General features: G+C 56.5%; 2 protein-coding genes and 1 long non-coding RNA gene across 8 annotated transcripts in view; 1 reads left to right on the top strand and 2 right to left on the bottom strand.

Annotated features, from left to right (window-relative positions):
* LOC126037485 (electroneutral sodium bicarbonate exchanger 1-like) overlaps positions 1-19,474 on the top strand; it is a 432,495-nt gene that overhangs the window by 58,999 nt on the left and 354,022 nt on the right. The gene's annotated exons all lie outside the window — the stretch shown is intronic.
* Positions 11,480-13,226, bottom strand: LOC126037499 (uncharacterized). Its single transcript, XR_007505720.1, has 3 exons — positions 13,130-13,226; positions 12,504-12,608; positions 11,480-12,233 (listed from the first exon to the last, which is right to left on the bottom strand). It is a non-coding gene; the product is annotated as an uncharacterized LOC126037499 (long non-coding RNA).
* LOC126037496 (electroneutral sodium bicarbonate exchanger 1-like) lies at positions 13,872-17,004 on the bottom strand. Its single transcript, XM_049797832.1, has 5 exons — positions 16,897-17,004; positions 16,397-16,558; positions 15,531-15,782; positions 14,654-14,722; positions 13,872-14,110 (listed from the first exon to the last, which is right to left on the bottom strand). Exons 1-5 carry the CDS (start codon positions 16,960-16,962, stop codon positions 14,051-14,053), a joined length of 609 nt encoding a protein of 202 aa, XP_049653789.1. The 5' UTR covers positions 16,963-17,004; the 3' UTR covers positions 13,872-14,050.

The following is a 19,474-nucleotide window of genomic DNA, read 5'->3' as shown; positions in this document are numbered from 1 at the left end:
ACGGAGCACCGACAGGATCAGCTCACTCCCATCAGGTGCTCCATCCCTTTCCTCTCATCCCTGCCAACCACCCGGAGCCAAGCCAGGGTGGGAGCTAAGCATTTCTCCTTGTGCAGGTCTGCGGTGCAGTCCATGAAAGTGCTGCTCTGCAGCATGGGTTTTGAGAGCCAGGTACTGGCCATCGAGGCGCAGGGTGGCTGGGACACCCTGCTCAGCTCCCAGACCCACCTCATGGGAGTGCGCATTATCGCCAGGTGAGAGCCCCTTCTCCCTGCTCCTTGGGGACAGGGTACCCCATGCCACCCCCTCCCTTGGGGCTGATGGCAGTGGGGTCCCCATTACTTGGAGAAAGTGGTACAGACTGGCGATGTCCAGGCTGGTGCAAACCCCCAAAAGATGTGCCTGCCTGGCTCAGGCCTGACAGTGCCTCCTTCCCCGTCAGGGAGATGATGAAGATGCCAAGGCGCCTGCGCTCCGCCATCTTCTGCCATCTGGTAGAGCTCCTCAGGACAGAGGACCCCACCTGGCAGATGGTCGCTATGGTCTTCTTCATTGAGGTGAGCCTGATGGCACCACTCCAAGCTCCCCCCGATGCTCGGTTCTCCCATGCCCACCACTGTGGGGAAAGCTGGGGCAGTGCGTGGGCTCTGGTTGGTACCATGGAGGAGCAGATGAGCAAGCAATGTGCTGTGGTGTGGGGCACGGGGACTCTCTGCAATCCCTGCTGCCTCTCTCTGTCTGGGCTTGGTCTTGCCCTGCGTCCTTGTCCTGAGCTGATGGTTGGAGCCAGCACCACACCTCACCAGCTCCCACTGCCTGTGTTTCAGATGCTGGACTTTACCAACATCAGTGAAGAGCTGGTCCGTGCCCTGGAAATCTTCCCCATTTATCTGCAGAGCCAGTGCCTGGGGATGCCCAGCCTGGTGCTCAGGGCCATCCTCAGGCTCACCGAGAGGCCTGACACAGTGAGTAGGGGGCAGCCGGGACAGCAGCCCAGGGTGGAACAGTGGGTAACGTGGCAGCTCAGGCTTTCCTGGGCATTGTGGGCTGTGCTGGCTGCTGCCAGCTCTCCTGCCTCCCCGGCCCTCTGCCCCATGGCTGTGCCATGCCAAGGAGAGAAGCAGCAGTGCTGACGGGAACGGGCTCCCACTGCCAGCACGTCCCAGCAGGGATGCTGGCGGCAGAGCAACCGGCCTGAGCGTGGGGTCTGCAGGGCCTGGCCGTGAGGTGTTGAGCCCCAGGGTGAAACACAGCAGCCATGGCAGGGGCTGCTGGCAGCTTGGGCAGCTTTCCAGGCAGCGCCAGTCACCCACCAGCCTATCCAGGGGGGTCTGGTGGAGAAGGGGGCAGCCGAAGGGCTGGCAAGGAGCCAGTGCTGTCTGTCCTCCCCCTCTGTGCCCTGCTCTTCCCATGGGCATGCTGGTGAGCCCTGTCTGCCGGGACCTTGCCCTCGTAACCTGCACTGCCTGCAGAGAACCCAGTGGGGAGGCCGGTGTTCGTGGAGAGGGTTTTCACCCCTGTGATTGGTGGCTCCTTTACAAAAAGGAGGTGGCATGTCTCACACAGGAAAGGAAAGCCCTTATCCTGCTGCCGTACGTTATGGACCAGCTGCTGGATGATGACAGTGATGCCAGCGCCGCGGCCCTGCCCGTGCTTGGCAACATGCTCTGGCTGCTGGAGGGGAAGAGACTCAGCCTCACTGCCCTGGCACTGGCTGGAAAGCTCCTGCTGCTTTTCAACAATGTAAGGCTGGGGGAGAGCCCCATGTCCCCCTTCCTGGGCACCTCCATTCACGCCTCCCACTGCAGCCCCTGTGCTCTGCAGGGGGATGCTTTGCCCTGCAGTCCCCAGACCCCATTGCTGCCCTTGGTGGCTCCGTGCTGTGTCACAAACCCCCCACCAAGGACTCACTCCGGCTCGGCCTCCCTGCCGCAGCGGGGGACAGTGGTGGCAGGATGGCAGCAGGCGTGCTGAGCCCCACCAATGCACACCCTGCTCTGGCAGCATCCTCCAGCCTTCTGCAGGGCCTCCCTCTCTGGCCCTCAGCCCCGGAGACCCCAGTCTCCCTGGGCAGACCATCTGCATGCCGCAGCTCGCTGCCTTTTGCAGCAGGGCTGCCTGCAGCCATTTTGGGGATGTCTGTCTCCATGTCAGCCCCTTGCTTGCCATGGGCTTGTGGCTGAGGTCCTCCTCCCCTCTTCCCCCAGGAGCTGGACATGGTGCGGGAGCTCTCCATCCATCTCTTCCAAATTGCAATGGGGCTCGTGGTGGGTGCTGAAAAGAAGAAGATGAAGAAGGTGGTGTGGGACAGCCTGCTGCCGCTGCTCTTTCACCTGCATGACCAGGACGAGAGTGTGGCCAAGGTGGGATTCCCAACCTGACTGGTCCTTTGGGGAGGGCAATGCTGACACTGCACTGTGAGGTCTAGCTTGTTGAGTCCCTAGGAACAGGCAGAGCCCCCCTCCCTGCCCACTGCTGCCTTTTTCCTCCTGCTGCCTGGTGGATGGGGAGGTGGGTCCCTTTCCCACCCAGCTCCCTCCACACAGCCCCTGGCATGGGTCCCTGCAGCCCCAGAGACTGGACTACGGCTCCGCAGCAGCCTGGGGCCACCAAAGCTGAAACGCTGAAGCCCCGACAGGCTTCCAGCCAGAGAGGGTGGCTGCCCTCCTCTTCCCCTGGGGTGCTGAACCTGCTGGCAGCATCAGTCCCCAGCTGGTGCGTCTTCCCTGCATGGTCCAGGACAGGCTCTGAGCCCCACCAGGAGGGAGGACACAGGGTCCTGTGCCCCCCATGGTGGTGGTAGCATCTGTGCTGCTCACCAGGCCTCCCAGGAAGCCCTCCGCAGCGCTGGCCAGTTCCTGAAGTGGAGGCAGCTGGTGCGACTGGCCGAGACGGCGCAGGCATGGAGGATCTGCGAGTGCTTGGTAAGCATAGCCCGAACACCCCTGGGATCTGCCCTGGGTAAGCCCTGCCCGTGCCCAGCAGAGGGGACCAAGGGCAGTGTCCCCACAGCTGCATGCACCCTCCTGGAACAGGCTCTGCTCCAGGCTGTCCTCACCTCCGGGGTCCCAAAGGGGACCCCGCCACCAGGATGGCACCCTAGCATTGCCTGGGAGCCCTCTGCTCCCTCCGAACCCCAATGCGGAGAGCGGAGAGCTGGGAATGTCCTGCTGGGGAGAAGAAGGGTGGTCCTTGGTGGAGGGATGGCCCAACGGGGGGGCCATCTCTGTGCCAACTCTGCACCCTTCTCTCCAGCTGGCCAGGAAGAGGAGCAGGGCCACGTACTACCTGTGGAAGAACCAGACCTACCTGCGGAGCCCGCAGGAGTCCCTGCGGCTGGAGGCTGTCAGGTTCATCGGTGAGCCCCTAGCCCCAGGGTCCCTTTCTCTCCCAGGGTCCCTGTGTCCCAGTGCAGGACCTGTGGGGCACCCCTTCACTCTCTCCCACTCCTGCCTGCACAGGTAGGGCTGGCAGGAGGCTCATCCATCCCCTCCCCGATGCTGCACCCTGGGGTCAGCCCTCCCCAGGGAACTGTGTGGCCAGACAGGCTGGCTGGTGGGTCCCTGATGGCCAGTGGGTCCCTGGCATGCTGTGTCCCCCCAGGACTCCTTGGACGGGATGTGGATGAGCACAAGAACGAGCACAAGTACATCAGAGAGAGTGAGTGAGGGCAGCGGGGAGGAGGAAGGACCTTGGCATGGAGCTCCCCCCCTAGCCTGGGCAAGGGGGGCTCTGCTCCCAGCACATCTGTGGGAAGAGGGGTGTTTCGGGAGGGGCGTATTCCTAACCAGCAGCTTCCAGCTGAGCCATCTGCCCCCTGGTTCCCTCCTGGCCCTGGGAATCGTGAGGTGCAATGTGCCCTGCCTGGAAGGGATATGGGGCTGTCACCTCACCTCTGCTGCTTTGTCCCCACAGTCCTTCAAGGCCCAAGCAAAGACACCAGCCCCTTGGTCTCCTCCCTGGCAACTCAGACACTCCTCATCCTGGGACGAGGAAGGCTGAAGTCGAGGTTTAACCTACCACGGCTGAGTTTACAGATGACGAGGGCACGGATGAGGTCACACTCAGTCCCCAGCGAGGACTCTGCTCAGGCAGAGACAACGCTGGAGCCCCAGCCCTAGGATGCTCTGCAGGCTGGGGTATCTCCTCTTCCTGAGGTCTAACAGGAAAGGAGACACCTCAGCTGGAGGAGGACGCGGCAGCCTCCGGAGAGTGGCAGGACAGCCACTCTTTCCAGTGGTCTAGGACAACGCCTGTCCACACGCTTCATCTTTGCCACAAAGCACCAGCTGCTCTGCTGGGCTGTTGAAACAGAGGGAAGGAGAAGGCCACGCCAAAGCTGAAGCCAAAGTTGAAACTGAAGCCTTCCCTCCCCTCTGCGGGGCCACGCCGGGGCGAATCCCTTTTTCTGCCTCCCACCGTCCAAGGATCCTGTGCTGCTTTGGGCTGACGTGGCCGAGCTCGGGAGCTACAAAGCCACCAATGCTCTGACTCCAGCAGCATCCTCCCCTCCACGTCCCCAGCAGGAAGGGCAGCTCTGCCTCCTGCCCGCACCGCAAGCTGCGCAGCCACTCCTGCCTGGGGATGTCAGAAGTCACAAGAGCCAGCAGGCCCGGGGGAGTTGTGGTAGCAGAGGGCCCTGCTTGCCACAGCACTTTGCCATCTCCTTCTCCAGGTTCGGGCACCAGGATGTCATCACGGGGCTGGACAGCCTGAGCCGGGAGTGCTGTGTGACGGCAGGGGGCCGGGACGGTACCGTGCGGCTCTGGAAGATCCCGGAGGAGTCGCAGCTTGTTTTACGGGCACCAGTAGGTCTGGGGCGGGAGAGGGGGCTGCAGGCAGGGGGGTCAGGCTGGGGCAGCGGTGTGCAGGTGCCAAGCATCACTAGGAGCCTGCCGGCACTGTGGGGATGCTGATGCCCCGGTGAGCCCTTGTCTCCTAAATAGGATCCCAAAGCATGCTCATAACTGATGGCAGTTGCCCCTTCTCTTCACAGGGGCTCCATCGATTGTATCCAGCTCACCAGTGAGGAGCACATGGTGTCAGGCGCCGATGACGGGTGAGCACAGGGCCGGGGTGGTGCCTGGGGTGCGCAGGCGGTGCCCCCCTCGGCCCCCTCGCCCCTTCCCTCCCTGGCAGGTCCCTAGCCCTGTGGGGGCTAACGAAAAAGAAGCCGCTGGCACTGGCCCGGCAGGCACATGGCATGCAGGATGCCCAGGGCCTGCAGCAGCCATACTGGATCTCAGCAGTGGCCGCCCTGCGCAACAGGGACCTCCTGGCTACAGGTGTGTGGCAGCTGCTTTGGAGTGGGGGTGTGGAGAGGGGGGCGTCCTGCTCCCTTACCTGGGTGGGAGTGCACGGCAGTCTTCTCTCTCTGCCCCAGGCTCCCACAGCGCCAGCGTGAAGCTCTGGAAGTGCGGTGAGGGATTTCGGAAGCTGGAGCCCCTCTGGGACATCCCGTTGGTATGGATGGGGAGGTGGGGGATTGGAGCTGGGCTTGGGGCATCTCTGGGCGGGGGCTCCCCTCCCTGGGCGGCAGGAGGAGGCTGCCAGAGCCCCTCACCCTGCCGTGTCCCCTCCAGGTGGGTTTTGTTAACAGCCTCAAGTTCTCTGCAGCCGGTGACTTCCTGGTGGCTGGCCTTGGACAGCAGCACCGGTACTGTCCCCCCTCCCTGGTGCTGCCCAGGGGCACAGCCCCCCCCTGCTCCTCCAAGGGCTTGGCGGAGGGTAGCCCCCATCTCTCTCATCTGCAGGCTTGGCTCGTGGTGGAGAGTCAAAGAGGCCAAGAACAGCATCTGCATCGTCCCTCTGAAGCAGAGGGCTGCAGCCCCCAGTCCCGAAGCCCCTGACAGCCCTGAAGCCCCCGACAGCTCCTAGCCCCTGGCCCCAGAGGCGCTGGAGCCAGGTCACCAAACCCCTGTCCCTGGAGCTGCGCCCCGAGTCCTTTGTGCAACCATCTTCCTGGAGCCGGCAGGACGTGAGCAGGGGGTGTCGCATGGCCCCCTGATCCTGCTGGCCCCCCTATCATGATGTGGCTCTGCCCTCTGCGAGGGTCTGCCCCTTTCCCTCAGGTTCAGCCTGACCAGAGCTCTGGAAGAGTCTTATTTAAAAAAAAAAAAACAAACCAAACCCACTTTATTTACATAAATTACAAAATAAAATAATCACACTTTTGCTCACACTAAGAATCTACTCTTAAAAACGCGGTTGGGCTCAGCACAGCAAGGAGCCACAGCAAGGTCGTTGCTAGCAGAGCCTTGTGCTCTTAACACAGCGTTCCATTTTTATAGCTCTCATTTTTATAGCTTAAACCATGATAGAGACAGAGTCACAGCAGCACAGAATGGATGCTGAAAGAGACCTCTAGAGATCATCCAGCCCACCTCGGCTGCTCGAGCAGGGCCAGCTGCAGCAGGCTGTGAGTCTGCTTCTCGAAGGTCCTATTGGCTGCGTTGCTCCCAGGTTGTGGAGCTCGCATGGGAAATGGGCAATGAAGAGGGATGAAGTTTTCAGGCACTTTCTGGCCGGTGCAGTGATTTATTTATTTTTTTCCTTCTGATTTTTTCTCCCTCCTTCCTGGTCTTGCAGCTGCCCAAGGTGCAGCCAGACAAGTGGAGGAGGGTCCCTGCCTGGCCTGCAGCTCCCTCCCTCGCCATTCTTAGGGTGATTTGGCATTATTTTGCTGTGTCAGTGAGGCAAAGCTGGGCTCTTGGGGGCTGAGGTCAGTGGGACCCGAGGAAGGCCGTGATGGTCTTGAGGCTTTGAAGGGCTGTGCACCGAGCCCTGTCCCCGCTGGAGGGGACGCTGGTGGTGTTCAAGACGAAGGCCTTGCAGGCCTTGTTGTCGTGTGTGCCCGTGTCCCCCCCGGCCCCCAAGGTCTGTCGTTGTCGCAGGGGTTCTGTGCTGCTTTCTGCGTGGGGCCGTGTCCGTGAGTCCTGCAGGGACCTGTCTGTCCTGGCTTCCCCACCAAAGGGCTGCTTCCCCTGGGGAAGGGGACAGGGGAGTTGTTCCCGTTCCCGTCCCCCCCCCCCCATCGCCTGCCCAGCTGGTGGAGACTGGGCCCTGGGGGTGGCTGGGTTCCCCTCGTGGCTTGCTGGCTCGGATTTGGGGCTCAGTGGGGCTTTTGCACCTCTTGGGGGCTGTTTCTTGGTGCCCCCTGTGCTCCCTCCCCCTCCCACATAGGCACCGAGCGGTTCTGGAGAAACAGCTTTTAATTGAAAAGCCAAGAGAAAAGGTCCCATCCAAGCTGGTCTAACCCCTCCCTAGGCACCCCCGCCCACCCCCCCCTGCCATATACCCCACCCCTCCTCTCCCACCCCCCCCACTCCCCCCATCTCCATCCCTCTCACCCCTGTCTAATCCCCACCCCCCCCTCACACCCTCACGTTGGCTGCCAGAGCCCTGCGCTTGCTGGGTGCCATTGGCAAGGAGCTCTGCGCCTGCCTCTTCCTCCGCTTGCCGGCCGTGGCAGGTGGGGACGGTGGCAGGTCCATCCCCGCACCCTGCCACGGCTCCTGGGGCTCCATCCCGCCGCCGTTGACTATTTTGAGGCTCAGCATGGCGTCGCTGAGCTCGGGGATGCAGTAGTCGGGGGTGAGCATCTCCTCAGGCAGCGAGAGCGAGCTGAAGTCGCAGTCGGGGGTGTCTGCGCCGGTGCCACCAGTGTCCTCGGGCACGGAGCTCCTGCTGGGAGCATCCTGGCTGACCCCCACTCCATCCAGGGAGCAACCAAAGAGCCTTAGGGCCTCTTCCAGGACCATCTCCTTGGACACTGCAAGGTCGCCTGCAGTGTCCCCAAGGGCTTCGTTGTTGGTGGCAGCCCAGGGGCTGGTGTGGACATCGCCGCCCGGGGCTGCCCCCACAGGGGTGGCCGTGCTGGCGATGTTGATCTGTGCCAGCTGCCCCTCGCTGTGCTGGTAGCCAGGGATGGACACTGGCAGCTCCAGAGGGTCTGGGGTCACAACACTCCTCTGATTTTTGTAGTGTGTGAGGTATCATGGTTGGCCCTGGGGGGCCCCGCAGCCCCCGGGACCCCACAGGGGCAGCACCCGGCAGAGAAGCGGTGCCTTGGCCGAGCGTGGCGCTGGCCGGTGGAGGCAGGTCGGTGGTTGTCCACTGGATGCAGAAGACCCGGGGGTCGAAGAGGCAGCCACATGGAGCCCTCTGCAGACCTGTGTGGGTGAGGGGGGAACCGTGCTGGGCCGGGGTGGCTGTCCAGGGGCACCTGCTGAGCCGGCCCTGATGGCCGACATCCCCCAGCTCTGGGCCAGGGGTGTGGGGAGCTTGTGGCCGGGGTGATCCCCACGGGGTGAGCCGCTGTGCCGGTGGGACAGGGTTGCAAATCGGGGAGGAGACTGGCATCTAGGAGGTGAAAGGGGAGAGGTGGCCCCAAATATTTGGGGAATTCTCTGCAGATGGGCTTTACTGGGCACGCGCCGCCCGGGCGAGGGCAAGGATGCTCACCGGGGCTTGCTGAACCCCCATGCGAAAAGTGCCGGGGGAACGGGTGTGATGGGGATGGCGAAGGTGCCAGAGCAGACTGGGGTGCCATACCTGCTGGTGGTGCCTGGGGGGCCCGGGGGGCCCGGGCTGCAGGGAAGGGCTGCTCCCGCGTGGGCAGGCGGCACGGGTTGGCTGAGCCTAAGAGAATGAGACAGGAGCGATGGCCGGCGGTCACCTCTGCTCTTGCCCCCCAAGAGCATCGCTGGGCTGCAGGGGTTGGGGTCGGTCCCTACCTCAAGGGTAGAAAGTTTTGGGGAGCACGAATGGCTGGAAAAGCTGGGGCGCCGGGGGGCCCCAGGGCCCAGGCAGTGGGAGCTGCGTTGGTGGCCGCGCCATGGTCCCTTCTGGCTGTTGGCTGCCAAGGACTCTTTGGCGTCTCCCCGGAAGGAATGTGGGGGCTCCCTGTGTTCCGCCCCACCCCAAGAGCCTCCCCAGCTCCTCCTGGGGAGGGAAAGGGTTAAGGGAGGCTGGGGTGGCCCCGGGGCCTACAGGCGGCTCTCGGGGTCTGCGGGTGCAAATGCTCTTGGCTTTCAACAGTATTTTTCCGGTGGGGGAAGAACAACAAGTTGATTCAGCTGAGCCAAGCGGGGACCAAGCTGCAGCCGCAGCCTCCTTGCGCCAGATGGCAAATGCGTTTGTGACGGTTGCCCACGCTTCTGTTCGCTGCGTTGACCGGAGCGAGGCAGAAATAGGAAAAAGGACCTCGAGGGCACGAAGGAAGGTCACGCGGTGTCGCTCGGTGGCACGCTTTCCCCCAGCCCTCGCTCCAGTAGTGCTGTCAGGTCTTTCAGTCTCCTGCTGGGAAAAGCAGCAGCTCTGGATCCCCCTGGGAGGGGGTGGCCCTTTCCCTGGCTGCGTGACACCCCGGAGGAGACGGTACCCGCCGCCGCGTGCTCCCAGAAAAGGACTGGATTCTGCCCAACATCCGGTGTCAGGGCGCTGGGGCTGTTTGCGCTCTACGGGATGCCAGGGATGGGGTTAGTACATCCCCTCCTCGTGCTTGGAGGATTCGGCGCTAGCAAGGACACCCCAAGGGTACCAAGGACACAGGCCTCTCGCTCCCGCTGTGTGAACAGTGTGTGGCCTGGGGGAGTCGGGACAACTGCCGTGAACCGGAGGCCAAAGATCTCTCCTGGCCTGTATCCTGGTAATCAAAGAGATTGCGCTCTGTTCGTGAGGCACCTCTGGCTGCAAGATTGTGCAAGGCCATGTGCTGCGTAACTTGTGGCAGGGACCGATGCTGGGGTCGTGAAGGCAAGCGCGCTTCTAAAAGCGTAAAACTCCGTTTCATTTCAGAGCGCAGCTGAGCCCCCCTGCTCCTCAAGACTCTGCCATCTGCACCGCTGTGGCTGGGACTGGGCAGTGCTGCACATCCCAAAGGCCACCAAGTCACACCCGTGTCCCTGCTGCTTTGCCGGGAGCTTCTGCGATGTGAGCGATGTTCTGGGGGGTGATCTCTTGGACTGCAGCTACTCCGTCCCTGACCGGCCGCTGGCCAGGAGGGTTGTGTCCCAGGTGGAATTCCACCTCTCTGACGAGAACCTGGCCAAGGATGCTTTCCTCCTAAAACATGTCCAGAAGAACAAGATGGGCTTCGTCAGCATCAGACCACTGCTGTTCTTCAAGAAGGTAGGCAGCGCGTTGCGTTGGCCAGCCGGGGTGGGAAGTAGGGGTAGGAATGCCTACTTTCTAAAACTCCAAAATGAGTCTTAGAGAGTTTCTTCGACCGGCTTTTCGGTATCATGGGTCCCCGTCCCCGAGTCCCTGCTGAGCGTCCCCCCCAGCAGACTGCTGCTGGCCTGAGAGCTGCTGCCCCTGGAGCAGGACGTGCTGCACAAGGACCCCTCGGCCCCCTCCTGGCCCGGCAGCAACTTCAAGCCCAGCAATTTCAGCAATGCCTTCACTGGATTGCTCCTCGCCAGCAAAGTCTTCCCTCCGCTCGGGACAGGCTTGGGCACAGGCAGCTGCTACGGCCTCTGCCCCAGCACTGAGAGCACTCGTGGCTGCGGCTGGGGGAGTGGGGTGGGTGCCTGGGCACCCTGGCCCAGCAGCCCCTCGCCAGATGCCAAACCTCTTGCTGGCAGTCCTCCGGCAGCAGCGTGGGTGCCTGAGCCCCTCGGCCTGCGGGATGCGGTGCTTTGCCTGCCCCACTGTTGTCCCAAAAGTGGGGTCGTTTACCCGGGGTGCAAAATGCCAATATAAACACAGCAGAGCAGAGGTATTTTATTCCAGTTCATGTTTACGCAAAGATGGGGGCTAGGTGGTAATCCGCAACACTAGCACCCCTCATGCCTAAAGGGGCAAGCAATTTATACAGTTCAGTTATACATATTCGATTTAGAAAGTTCTTCCCAAACTATTGCCGGGAGTAGCTTATCTTGCACAGTTTCTATTGGGCTACAGTTTCCCTGCTTGGAATTAAAGGTCCAGTGTTCTTTTCTTCTACACCACATGCTCAAGGAGAGTGGGGGGGTAAGTCTTTTTGGTGTGGAATTGAGTTGGTGGTCATGATCTCCCCCTGCCACCTTTCTTCACCTTTCCTCCAGTATTCAAAGATGCTTCTGACTTCATGCCTATTAGCAATTATTCAACTTTTTGGCGCCTCCTGGAGTAGGATGTTCCCTTCTTCTCAGTTTTTTAGTTCTTCTTCAGGGGCACAGTTGTTAGCAAGGCATGCGTTGATCATACAAAGGGGATCTTGTTTCACAAGAGCTTTGTGGCCTTTTTCGTGTGGCTTAAGTACATCATTTCTTAAGTACATCATTTCCCCCTGTGGTGGGTTGACCCTGGCTGGATGCCAGGTGCCCACCAAAGCCGTTCTATCACTCCCCCTCCTCAGCTGGACAGGGGAGAGAAAATATAACAAAGAGCTTGTGGGTCGAGATAAGGACAGGAGAGATCACTCACCAATTATCGTCACTGGCAAAAGAGACTCCGCTTGGGGAAAATTAACTCAATTTATTACAAATCAACCAGAGCAGGGTAATGAGAAATACAACCAAATCTCAGAGCACCTTCCCTCCACCCCTCCCTTCTTCCCAGGCACAACTTCACTCCCGGATTCCCTACCAACCCCCCCCAGTGGCACAGGGAGACGGTGAATGGGGTTTACGGTCAGTTCATCACACATTATTGTGATACTTGCCAAACCAACCAAGAAAGGTAAAACTGGAGCGCAGGGAGCAAATGCTTTTCTTTCACCTTAGGCCAACTGCTCGGACGCTCTCTATGCTGCCCTGCTGCAGAGGGCATCCCTCTCGTACCAGTAAGAGACATAAGAGTGAATTAAAGCCAGAACTCCAAACCAGACCAAAAACCCAGTCGTGATCAAGAAGAAAGTGGAGAATGCATCAAATATAACAGAAAATTATTTTGGACATTCCCAGTTTACATTTGGAAAAAAGAGAAGGAAAACAAAGAGGAGGAATTAGGTATTAAAAGAAGAGCACTGAATGATAAAGCAGTAGCAGTCCCTCTACCACTACAAACCCACACCCCCACACGCACGTACGCACACAGACTGTACACCACCAAACTCCCCTTGACTGTGACGTTCCCCTCAGCTTGCTGGTCTAGAGATACTGAATGCCTGAAGCACACCAAGGATAACTGAAAACATCTGCATGGCTTTAATGGGAATCCTCCAACTGAAACAAAGCGTTTTCTCCCTCTGTCTGCGTTGGCACATCCCCGAGTCACGCTCTCACTCCTCTCCTTCAAAGTCAAGATTCCTAAACGGGAAAAGCGGGAGTGGGGAAAGGCGAAGGGAAGAGAAAAAGAGGGAGAGCATCATCAGTGGAAGACCTGCCAGCTGCTGCTGATTCAGCCCTGTTCGGGGGACCACCCCAGCAGAGAGGAGCTGGTTTGCATGCCACGGTCCTCCCTGCCTGTTCCCAGGGACAGGCCATTTGCTCAGCCTTGCCGGCCAAAGCGTGGGAAAAGTGTAGGCGTGCGCCGTCGCTTGCAGAGGAGCACGGTCACGTTCACGTGCAATCCTTTACCTTTTTCCTCCCTGGATTCAAAGGGTTTCTGTCTTCAAAGTGAGAGCCTTCCATACGGTCATTTGTGACATTTCATCCAGGATAACAATCTCAGAAGGATCAGTCCTGCAATAAATATTTTACATAGCAATCCGTGATTATGGGAACTGATGCCACCAAGGGCATTAGCATCAGCAAGAGGAACAGCGGAGCCCTGAGAATCAAAGCTCCGCATAAGTGTGGGAGGTTTTGCTGGATGAGGAGTTTTGGGAGGCAAGCCGGGGAGCTGCAGAGCAACAGCTCTGTGCAAAGGCTCTTGCTGGGGCTTAGCCCCGGTCCGGGTTCCTAAGCCACTGCTGGTACAGATCACGCCTGCAACTCCTCATGTGTTAAGTATGAGGATCTCCAGGTACCGTAAAAGCACTGATGAGGCAAGGTTTGGGGGTGAAACGCGAGTGCTGCAGCCACTCTGCTTGGGGTCAGAGCCCTGCAATTGCCTCCTGCAGCCCTGCCCCCGAATTTGATTTTCCCACCAAGCTGCCTGCTGGTTTCTGTGGGATGCCCCACAAAGAGGCAAGTGGAGAAAACTCTGCCAAACACCTTCAAGCTAATCTTGCCGGGGTTCCTGGCGCTTGGTGGGTCTTTACCTGTCACTGCTTTGTTTTGGGATATCCACGTCACTGGTCTTCCCCACGTTCAGCTGAACTGAACTTGCAGCAGCAGCAGCTTCTATCACGCTCCTGGACTCCTGATGTAAATAAGGGACAAATCACGTTCTCTGTCTTTGATCAAAGTGGAGATAAGCTGAATGCCCAGCACAAACTTACCAGTCTGCCCTCCCCTTCTGCCCCTTGGCAGCTATAGGTATTAGTGCAGCAGGGGAGAAACCGTTCACTCCAAAGATTTCGGGGCAGGGGGATTGTGTGTTCAAAACACGATTATGAGCAAGTCTTGCAAGCAGCAGCAGCATCTAATAATAATCATCATAATGATAATGACCTTTGTGAAAAACGACTCGTTTTAAAAATTACACCTGTATTCAAGCGTTCAGCTCACTGCTACTTGAGGAAACAAAGGTTACAAAAGTTACAGGCTATTGGGATCTATTTCGATTGAGTGCTGATCTTCCCCCAACGTTTCCAGACAAGCTGTAAGAGAAACAGGCAATCTCACAGACACACGGAGATGTCCAGCCCCGAGGACACAGCAAGCCTTACCTCGTCTTCTTCTCCGGCTTCATTTCTGGCATCGTCCAACTTCTTCTTCCTTTCTGGCATAAGGTCATCCAGAGAGCTGAGCTCTCGCTTTGAGAAGCAGAAATCCATCGCTTTCCGGACAAATACGAGAGCCAAAACCTTCACGAATAAGAGGGAAGATGCCGTGAGCTCAGAGACGATGCCACCTCTCACTCCAACGCTGCAAACACCCCGCTGCCGAGCGGTGGCAGCTCTTACCATCATGGGAAAGATGATGGCGGCACGGGACACCTTGATGGTCCAGAGCAGGACGAGGCAGGTCAGCTGGATCGCCGTGAAGAAATGCACCTTTAGCAAGGGCACGTGCCGCAGTTAGATGAAATCCGGCTGGTGTTTCGCCGGCATCCAAAACAGCTTCAAGCGATCAAAGAACTGCGAAATAAAAGGGAAAGGTTGCCACCTTGGGACTGCGGCAAGTTGCTGGCCCTCTCGAGACGTGGAGGCACTTTGCAGCATCTCGCTTGCCGTCAGAAATCCTGGATCCCACCGCGTTCCTCCTGGGAGCAGCACCCATTTTCCCTTCGCTCCATCTAGCAACCGGCTTGCCCCTGAGAGCTGCCCACCAAACGGCAACTATACCATGCCATTCCATTATTAGCATTTCTCAGCCCACTGAATCCCCCCGCGAGGATTTCCACCAGTGGTAGAAACTGCCTTCCCTTTGCACCAAATTCCCCCGCTTTTCACGTAACCAAACACTGACCTGCCCTAAACCCTGCAACAGAGAGCGCTGAACTTGCCTGGTCCTCCCAGCCCTATCTACCTCCTGTGCCTCCACCAATCTCTTTCTTACACAAAAGAGTTTCATTGCTTGCTCTGCGAGAAGTTTTTCCCATGCCACTGCTTTTTTCCCTGCTGCTACGGAGACAAAATACCAGGGAGCCGACATGCTGCACGCTGTAAAAGAGTCCGTACCTGAATTCCTCTGAGCGACGACACACCCATGTAGAGAAAGACGCCATAAAGCACAGGCATTGGTATAAACTGGGGGGGGAAAGAAAAAAAAAAAAGAAAGAATGCAATCGTTTCTTTTTCTGTATTGCATTTTCAGTATTACCACCCTCTTCCACAGGCACTGCCTAAAATTGCTTGAAGCTTTTTCCATTCAGGCTTAGAGATGGGTCAGATTTTAACCATTGTTTTGCCATTTTGTGCGCACGAGTGAGCTAAGGCTCTGCTTTAGGCTGAACTTGGGAGTTACCTCTCCTCAGAATAATCCTATTTTCCAGAAAGGTTGGAGGAAAATAGGCGATTTCACCCGTGCTACCCTATGCCGCATTCTCTGGCGGTAGAAGAAACACTTCTGCCTATTCTTGGGGCAACAGGCAAAGGCCACAGGCCTCCTTTTAGCCTAGAGACGAGATTACTTTGTGGGAGGAACGTGCAAGGAAGCCCACGGGGATGACCTCAGTGTGTTTAGCTCCTGGGAACGGCTGCTCCGGGGCATTTGGGGAGCAAATTGCAGCCACTAAAGGGCTGCCTGTTTGAAAGACAGCAGATGTGCTGGTCTGAATATGCTCAACTGTAACCCATAAACATGGGCGGGCCTGAAAGACACCCAAAAATTCAAGCAGTTGCATTGCTTGCTCATCTCGAGCACACCAAACGGGGGCCTGAAGGGCTGCAAAGCCTAACCGAGGCTGGTTCCCACCGTGGGTCAAGCCCCAAGGGTTGGGATCACCTCCTCCTCCTCCGCTCCACAACTAACTACTCAGGCCTGCAGAGAAGGGACTGTTTTTCTGTAACCTCCAACAAGCTCGTGGTTGTTGGGTGGTTTGCATTTTCCTCTCACCTTTAACACAGAAGTGAAGAAGACGGAGCAGCCCATGAACACAAAGATCAGCAAGCCAGTGACTCTCTGCTCTCGTATCCCCAGAAACTTGGGTTGTTCTCCTGGAGCTGAGCAGTCAGACTCTACTTTGAGGCTATTCACGTGGGTGATGGACAGGACGGTCGCAGCCACAAACCAGGGCAGCCCCATCACAGAGCACACCCCGAGCATCACGGCCACCACAAAAAGGTCCAGGTGGTACCCGCATCCTTTCTGCAGGCAGGAAAACAAGAAACAGAGCATCCCATAGCACAAGAGCAAGGATAACGTCGCAAGTCAGACTCAAACCCTGCTCGAGCACAAGTCAACTTCTTCAGAATTCAAAACAAGAAATGGAAACAAGCAAGGGTGTATGCAGGCTTTGCACAAGCACCTGGCATGAAAATCTGGCAGGAGTTCAGACACAAGGGATACGCAGAGCTTGTGCGATACATACTTCTCCAAAAAAAAAACCAACCCACAACCCAAAAGCACCAAACCATTTTTTCCACTTACAAAGAAAATTCTACCACTTGCGAGGAAGGTGTGACTCTGAGTTATCCCTGGCAGCGCATCAAAACAATTCATTCCCCGCACCTGCTGCTGCTGCCATTTTAAAACAAAAACGCACTTCTCTATTGCTCCAAGATTAATTTGCTCCTCCAAAAGGTTGCTCATCTATACTGCCCTGTCACTTGCTCCCTGCATCATCGTTAATCCAGGAGAGCATCCTGCCACGCAGCCTGACCTTGTCCCAAACCAATGCCTTCAGAAAGCATCGGGAATAAGAGCTTCTCCCCAGACCTGCAGCCCAGAACGGGCTGGAGTCATCTCTCACAGGCCCTTACCTTCAGCTTGTGCTCCTTCCTGTTCACAATAACGGCACTGATCTGCTGGTCCATGAATATCAAGATGGTGCAGAGCAGAGCTGGGACGAGCGCAGCCAACACCGTCCACCAAGGGTTGGGTCCTATGGGGTTGATGAACCACCCGCGGTCGTCTCTGGTAGGCTGCAACAAAGCCCACACATCAGCATTGTCTCCCAGCCCAGGCACTCCACTGGCTTTCATTTTCCCCTCCCTCCTTGCGTCAGAGCACCTCCCAGCCCTGGCTTCATGTCCCCCTCTCCCGGGGGCTTCAGCAGTGCCAGTCTCCTCCTTGCAAGCAGCTCTAGATACTTCCCCTGTAGGTATCTAGTTTTGGGGCCATCTTCTCATTTCCAGGAGGAAGCAAGGCACTTGGAGGTGGAAGAGGAGATGGTCACACCACCAGCATCTCCTCCAGACTCAGCCCTGCCCTGCCCCGGCATCACCTTGTGGCACCCCCACGTGCCAAAACACCCCGTTACCTTGAACGCATGGGGGACCTGGAGCTTCGGCAATGGGATCCCAACCACAAAGTCAAGGAGCACCATGATGACGATGGTGAGGAAAACAGCAAAGTCGCTCACTGTGGACCGTACCTGGGGCGAGAAACCAGAGGTGAGAGGGGCATGGCAAACAGGGCCGTAAGGTGAGATGCAAGAGTTGCAGACATCCACAACATTAAGGCTGCTTAACCAAATCCCACCACCCCTCTGAGCACATGCAGCCTGATCCCTTGCTTAGATACTGCTGCTGTGTTTGTCCCTGTGAGATCTGGGGTCAGACAGTAAAAAAAGCTTAACTAGGCCGACAAGGGTTGGTTTAAGTCAAAACCTAAAAATAATATTAAAAATAAGAAAACACATGTCTGCCACTACAGCTACACTCACAGCTACAATGGCAACAAGGCACTGAGGCATCCTTTAGTCCTCAAAAGGAAGTTCCTCACTTGAATCTACTTTCTGCTCGAGCACATAATGCGCAGAAGGTAGGGGAAAAAATAACAAAAAAAAATAACATTACAGTTTGCAGGAGTCATGGAAGAGCAGGTTGCAGATATTTTGCTTTTCCTCCTCCCCTTCTTCCCCCTGCTCCCTCCCATCACCTTAGAGCACGCTGCCCTAACAGATTCACAGAAACTGAAGTGAACGAATATCTTAACCCTGAATTAACATAGAAGCAATACTATGGAGAGTGGAGGTGTGCTTTTAAATTTAACAAGTTCTACATTTAAGAAGCCTCCTCCTTGCCAGCACAACACATGCAAGTATTGACCTGTTTCAAAAATAAACATATTCCCCTTTTTCGGAATATTGACCCAATTCAGTTACAAAGGAACTGTAATTCAGCCCCAACAAACTCCTGCTTTATAAACGGGAAACTTTTTCTAGGAATACCTTTCAGTATTTTCAAAATTGAAAAAGAAAAAGAAATTAACCAATAATTTTCTGTATCAGTTACGATCAGCACATTTTCTTCAATAATATTTGCAATGCTACTACTGTACTCTGAAGATTTGTTTCAACTTAACTAACAGGAGCATTTTTAAACAGGCAGTATATTGGTCTCTTTCCTCAGGAACGGCAGGGGCTTTCTTCTGTCTCAGGAAGAAGATGACAACAACAGAACTCATCAGCTGTCACCAAGCTTGGCCACAAAGTAATGGCGTCATTAAAAGAACGTCCCCTGGCTTCCACAGCTTCCCAACTATTAACTACATCTTTTGTAAGCCAGCTTCTCAAAGTTGTTCACTGCCAGGTATCGGCCAACAATAAAATGCACAGGGAGAGAAAGTCTCAAAGGAAAGCTGAGCCCATTCAGAAGTAAACAAATGTCGCACAAGTGTCACTTGGAAATAAGGAAATAGGGTGGAGTGTAAGGAATTACGGCATGCAAGTGTTCTCTGGTATATGGTCTGGCAGGCAGCCATTCTCATATCCTCCACATTCAGGGGCCCCAGCCAGAACTCGGTCAGAGATGAGAACTCTCCTTCCTCTTCAGAAAGGCCCTCTCCTCGCTTAATATGGAACAAGTTAATGAAAGGAGTTACACAGCGCGCCACAGCAGAAGGACAGATATCACCCACCCAAGACTCACGCTGTGGTCATGAAGCCTTCATGAATCACCAGGGACACAAAAGTACGATTCAGGAAGGGACGCTGAAGAGGGTGGAAAGAATGGAAGAAAGCAAGGGGCGATGACAGGCTGCCAAACTCAAACAAATGCAGTGCTCTCTGTACCATCAGGAGATCAAACACCTGCAGGCTGCTCAGAAACGTACGCACACTACTGGCAGCACTGTCCAAAGGGATTACGCTGAGGGAAAGAGCTTGGTCACAGACAAGAGCAACATTTCAAGCATCTTCTGAACACCACACGACACCACAAGACAGACAACACACCTTCCTCTCCAAAATCAACACAGAGAACAAAACAAGGAGGAAGGTTAATCCTCCTAGATCTGACGCTATTCCAGCAGAATGCTAATAAGCAAAGCTAAAGAAACAACTGCGTTTCAATTCATCCCAAAATAAAGTCATGCAGCAGAATTTCAAAGACTCGGCCTACTTCTCCAAAGGAAAAAGGAGACTAGTGTGGCACGAGATTTAATGCAGCTTCAGGTCTGGAGACAGCCTAATTGGCGTGGTGTTCATAGCACAGTCTCTTCAATTCTGCAGCAGCTAACAACAGTCACTTCCAGAGTAAAGCCAGGCCCTGGCAATGCCTGTGCACATCTCATTGCCAAAGCAAATTCACTCACACTCATAAAACCACTCTCTAGGCAGAGGCTTGAGTCATTGCCTATGGCATTTTAGCCCTGCTGCAACCTCACTGGCATGAAAACAGCCCTTTCGGGATGCCACGACACTGTTCTGTTCCTCTGATGCAGGGATACTTTCCTGGCTCAAAAGGATCTCAGTCCTAGTTTCTGCACGGGTGCCACCACCTGAAAAGAGACTTAACCTCAACAGTTCAGAACATTTTCCAAAAGCCTCTGAGGGCATCAACCTTGAACTGCTGTCCGATGATGATCACAGCCTTGCAACAACATACACAGGGAGC

Source organism: Accipiter gentilis, unplaced genomic scaffold (assembly GCF_929443795.1).
Source record: "Accipiter gentilis unplaced genomic scaffold, bAccGen1.1, whole genome shotgun sequence".
Taxonomy (NCBI): Eukaryota; Metazoa; Chordata; class Aves; order Accipitriformes; family Accipitridae; genus Astur; species Astur gentilis.
The sequence above is the reverse complement of the archived record's forward strand: the minus strand, read 5'-3'. Positions and strand labels throughout refer to the sequence as shown.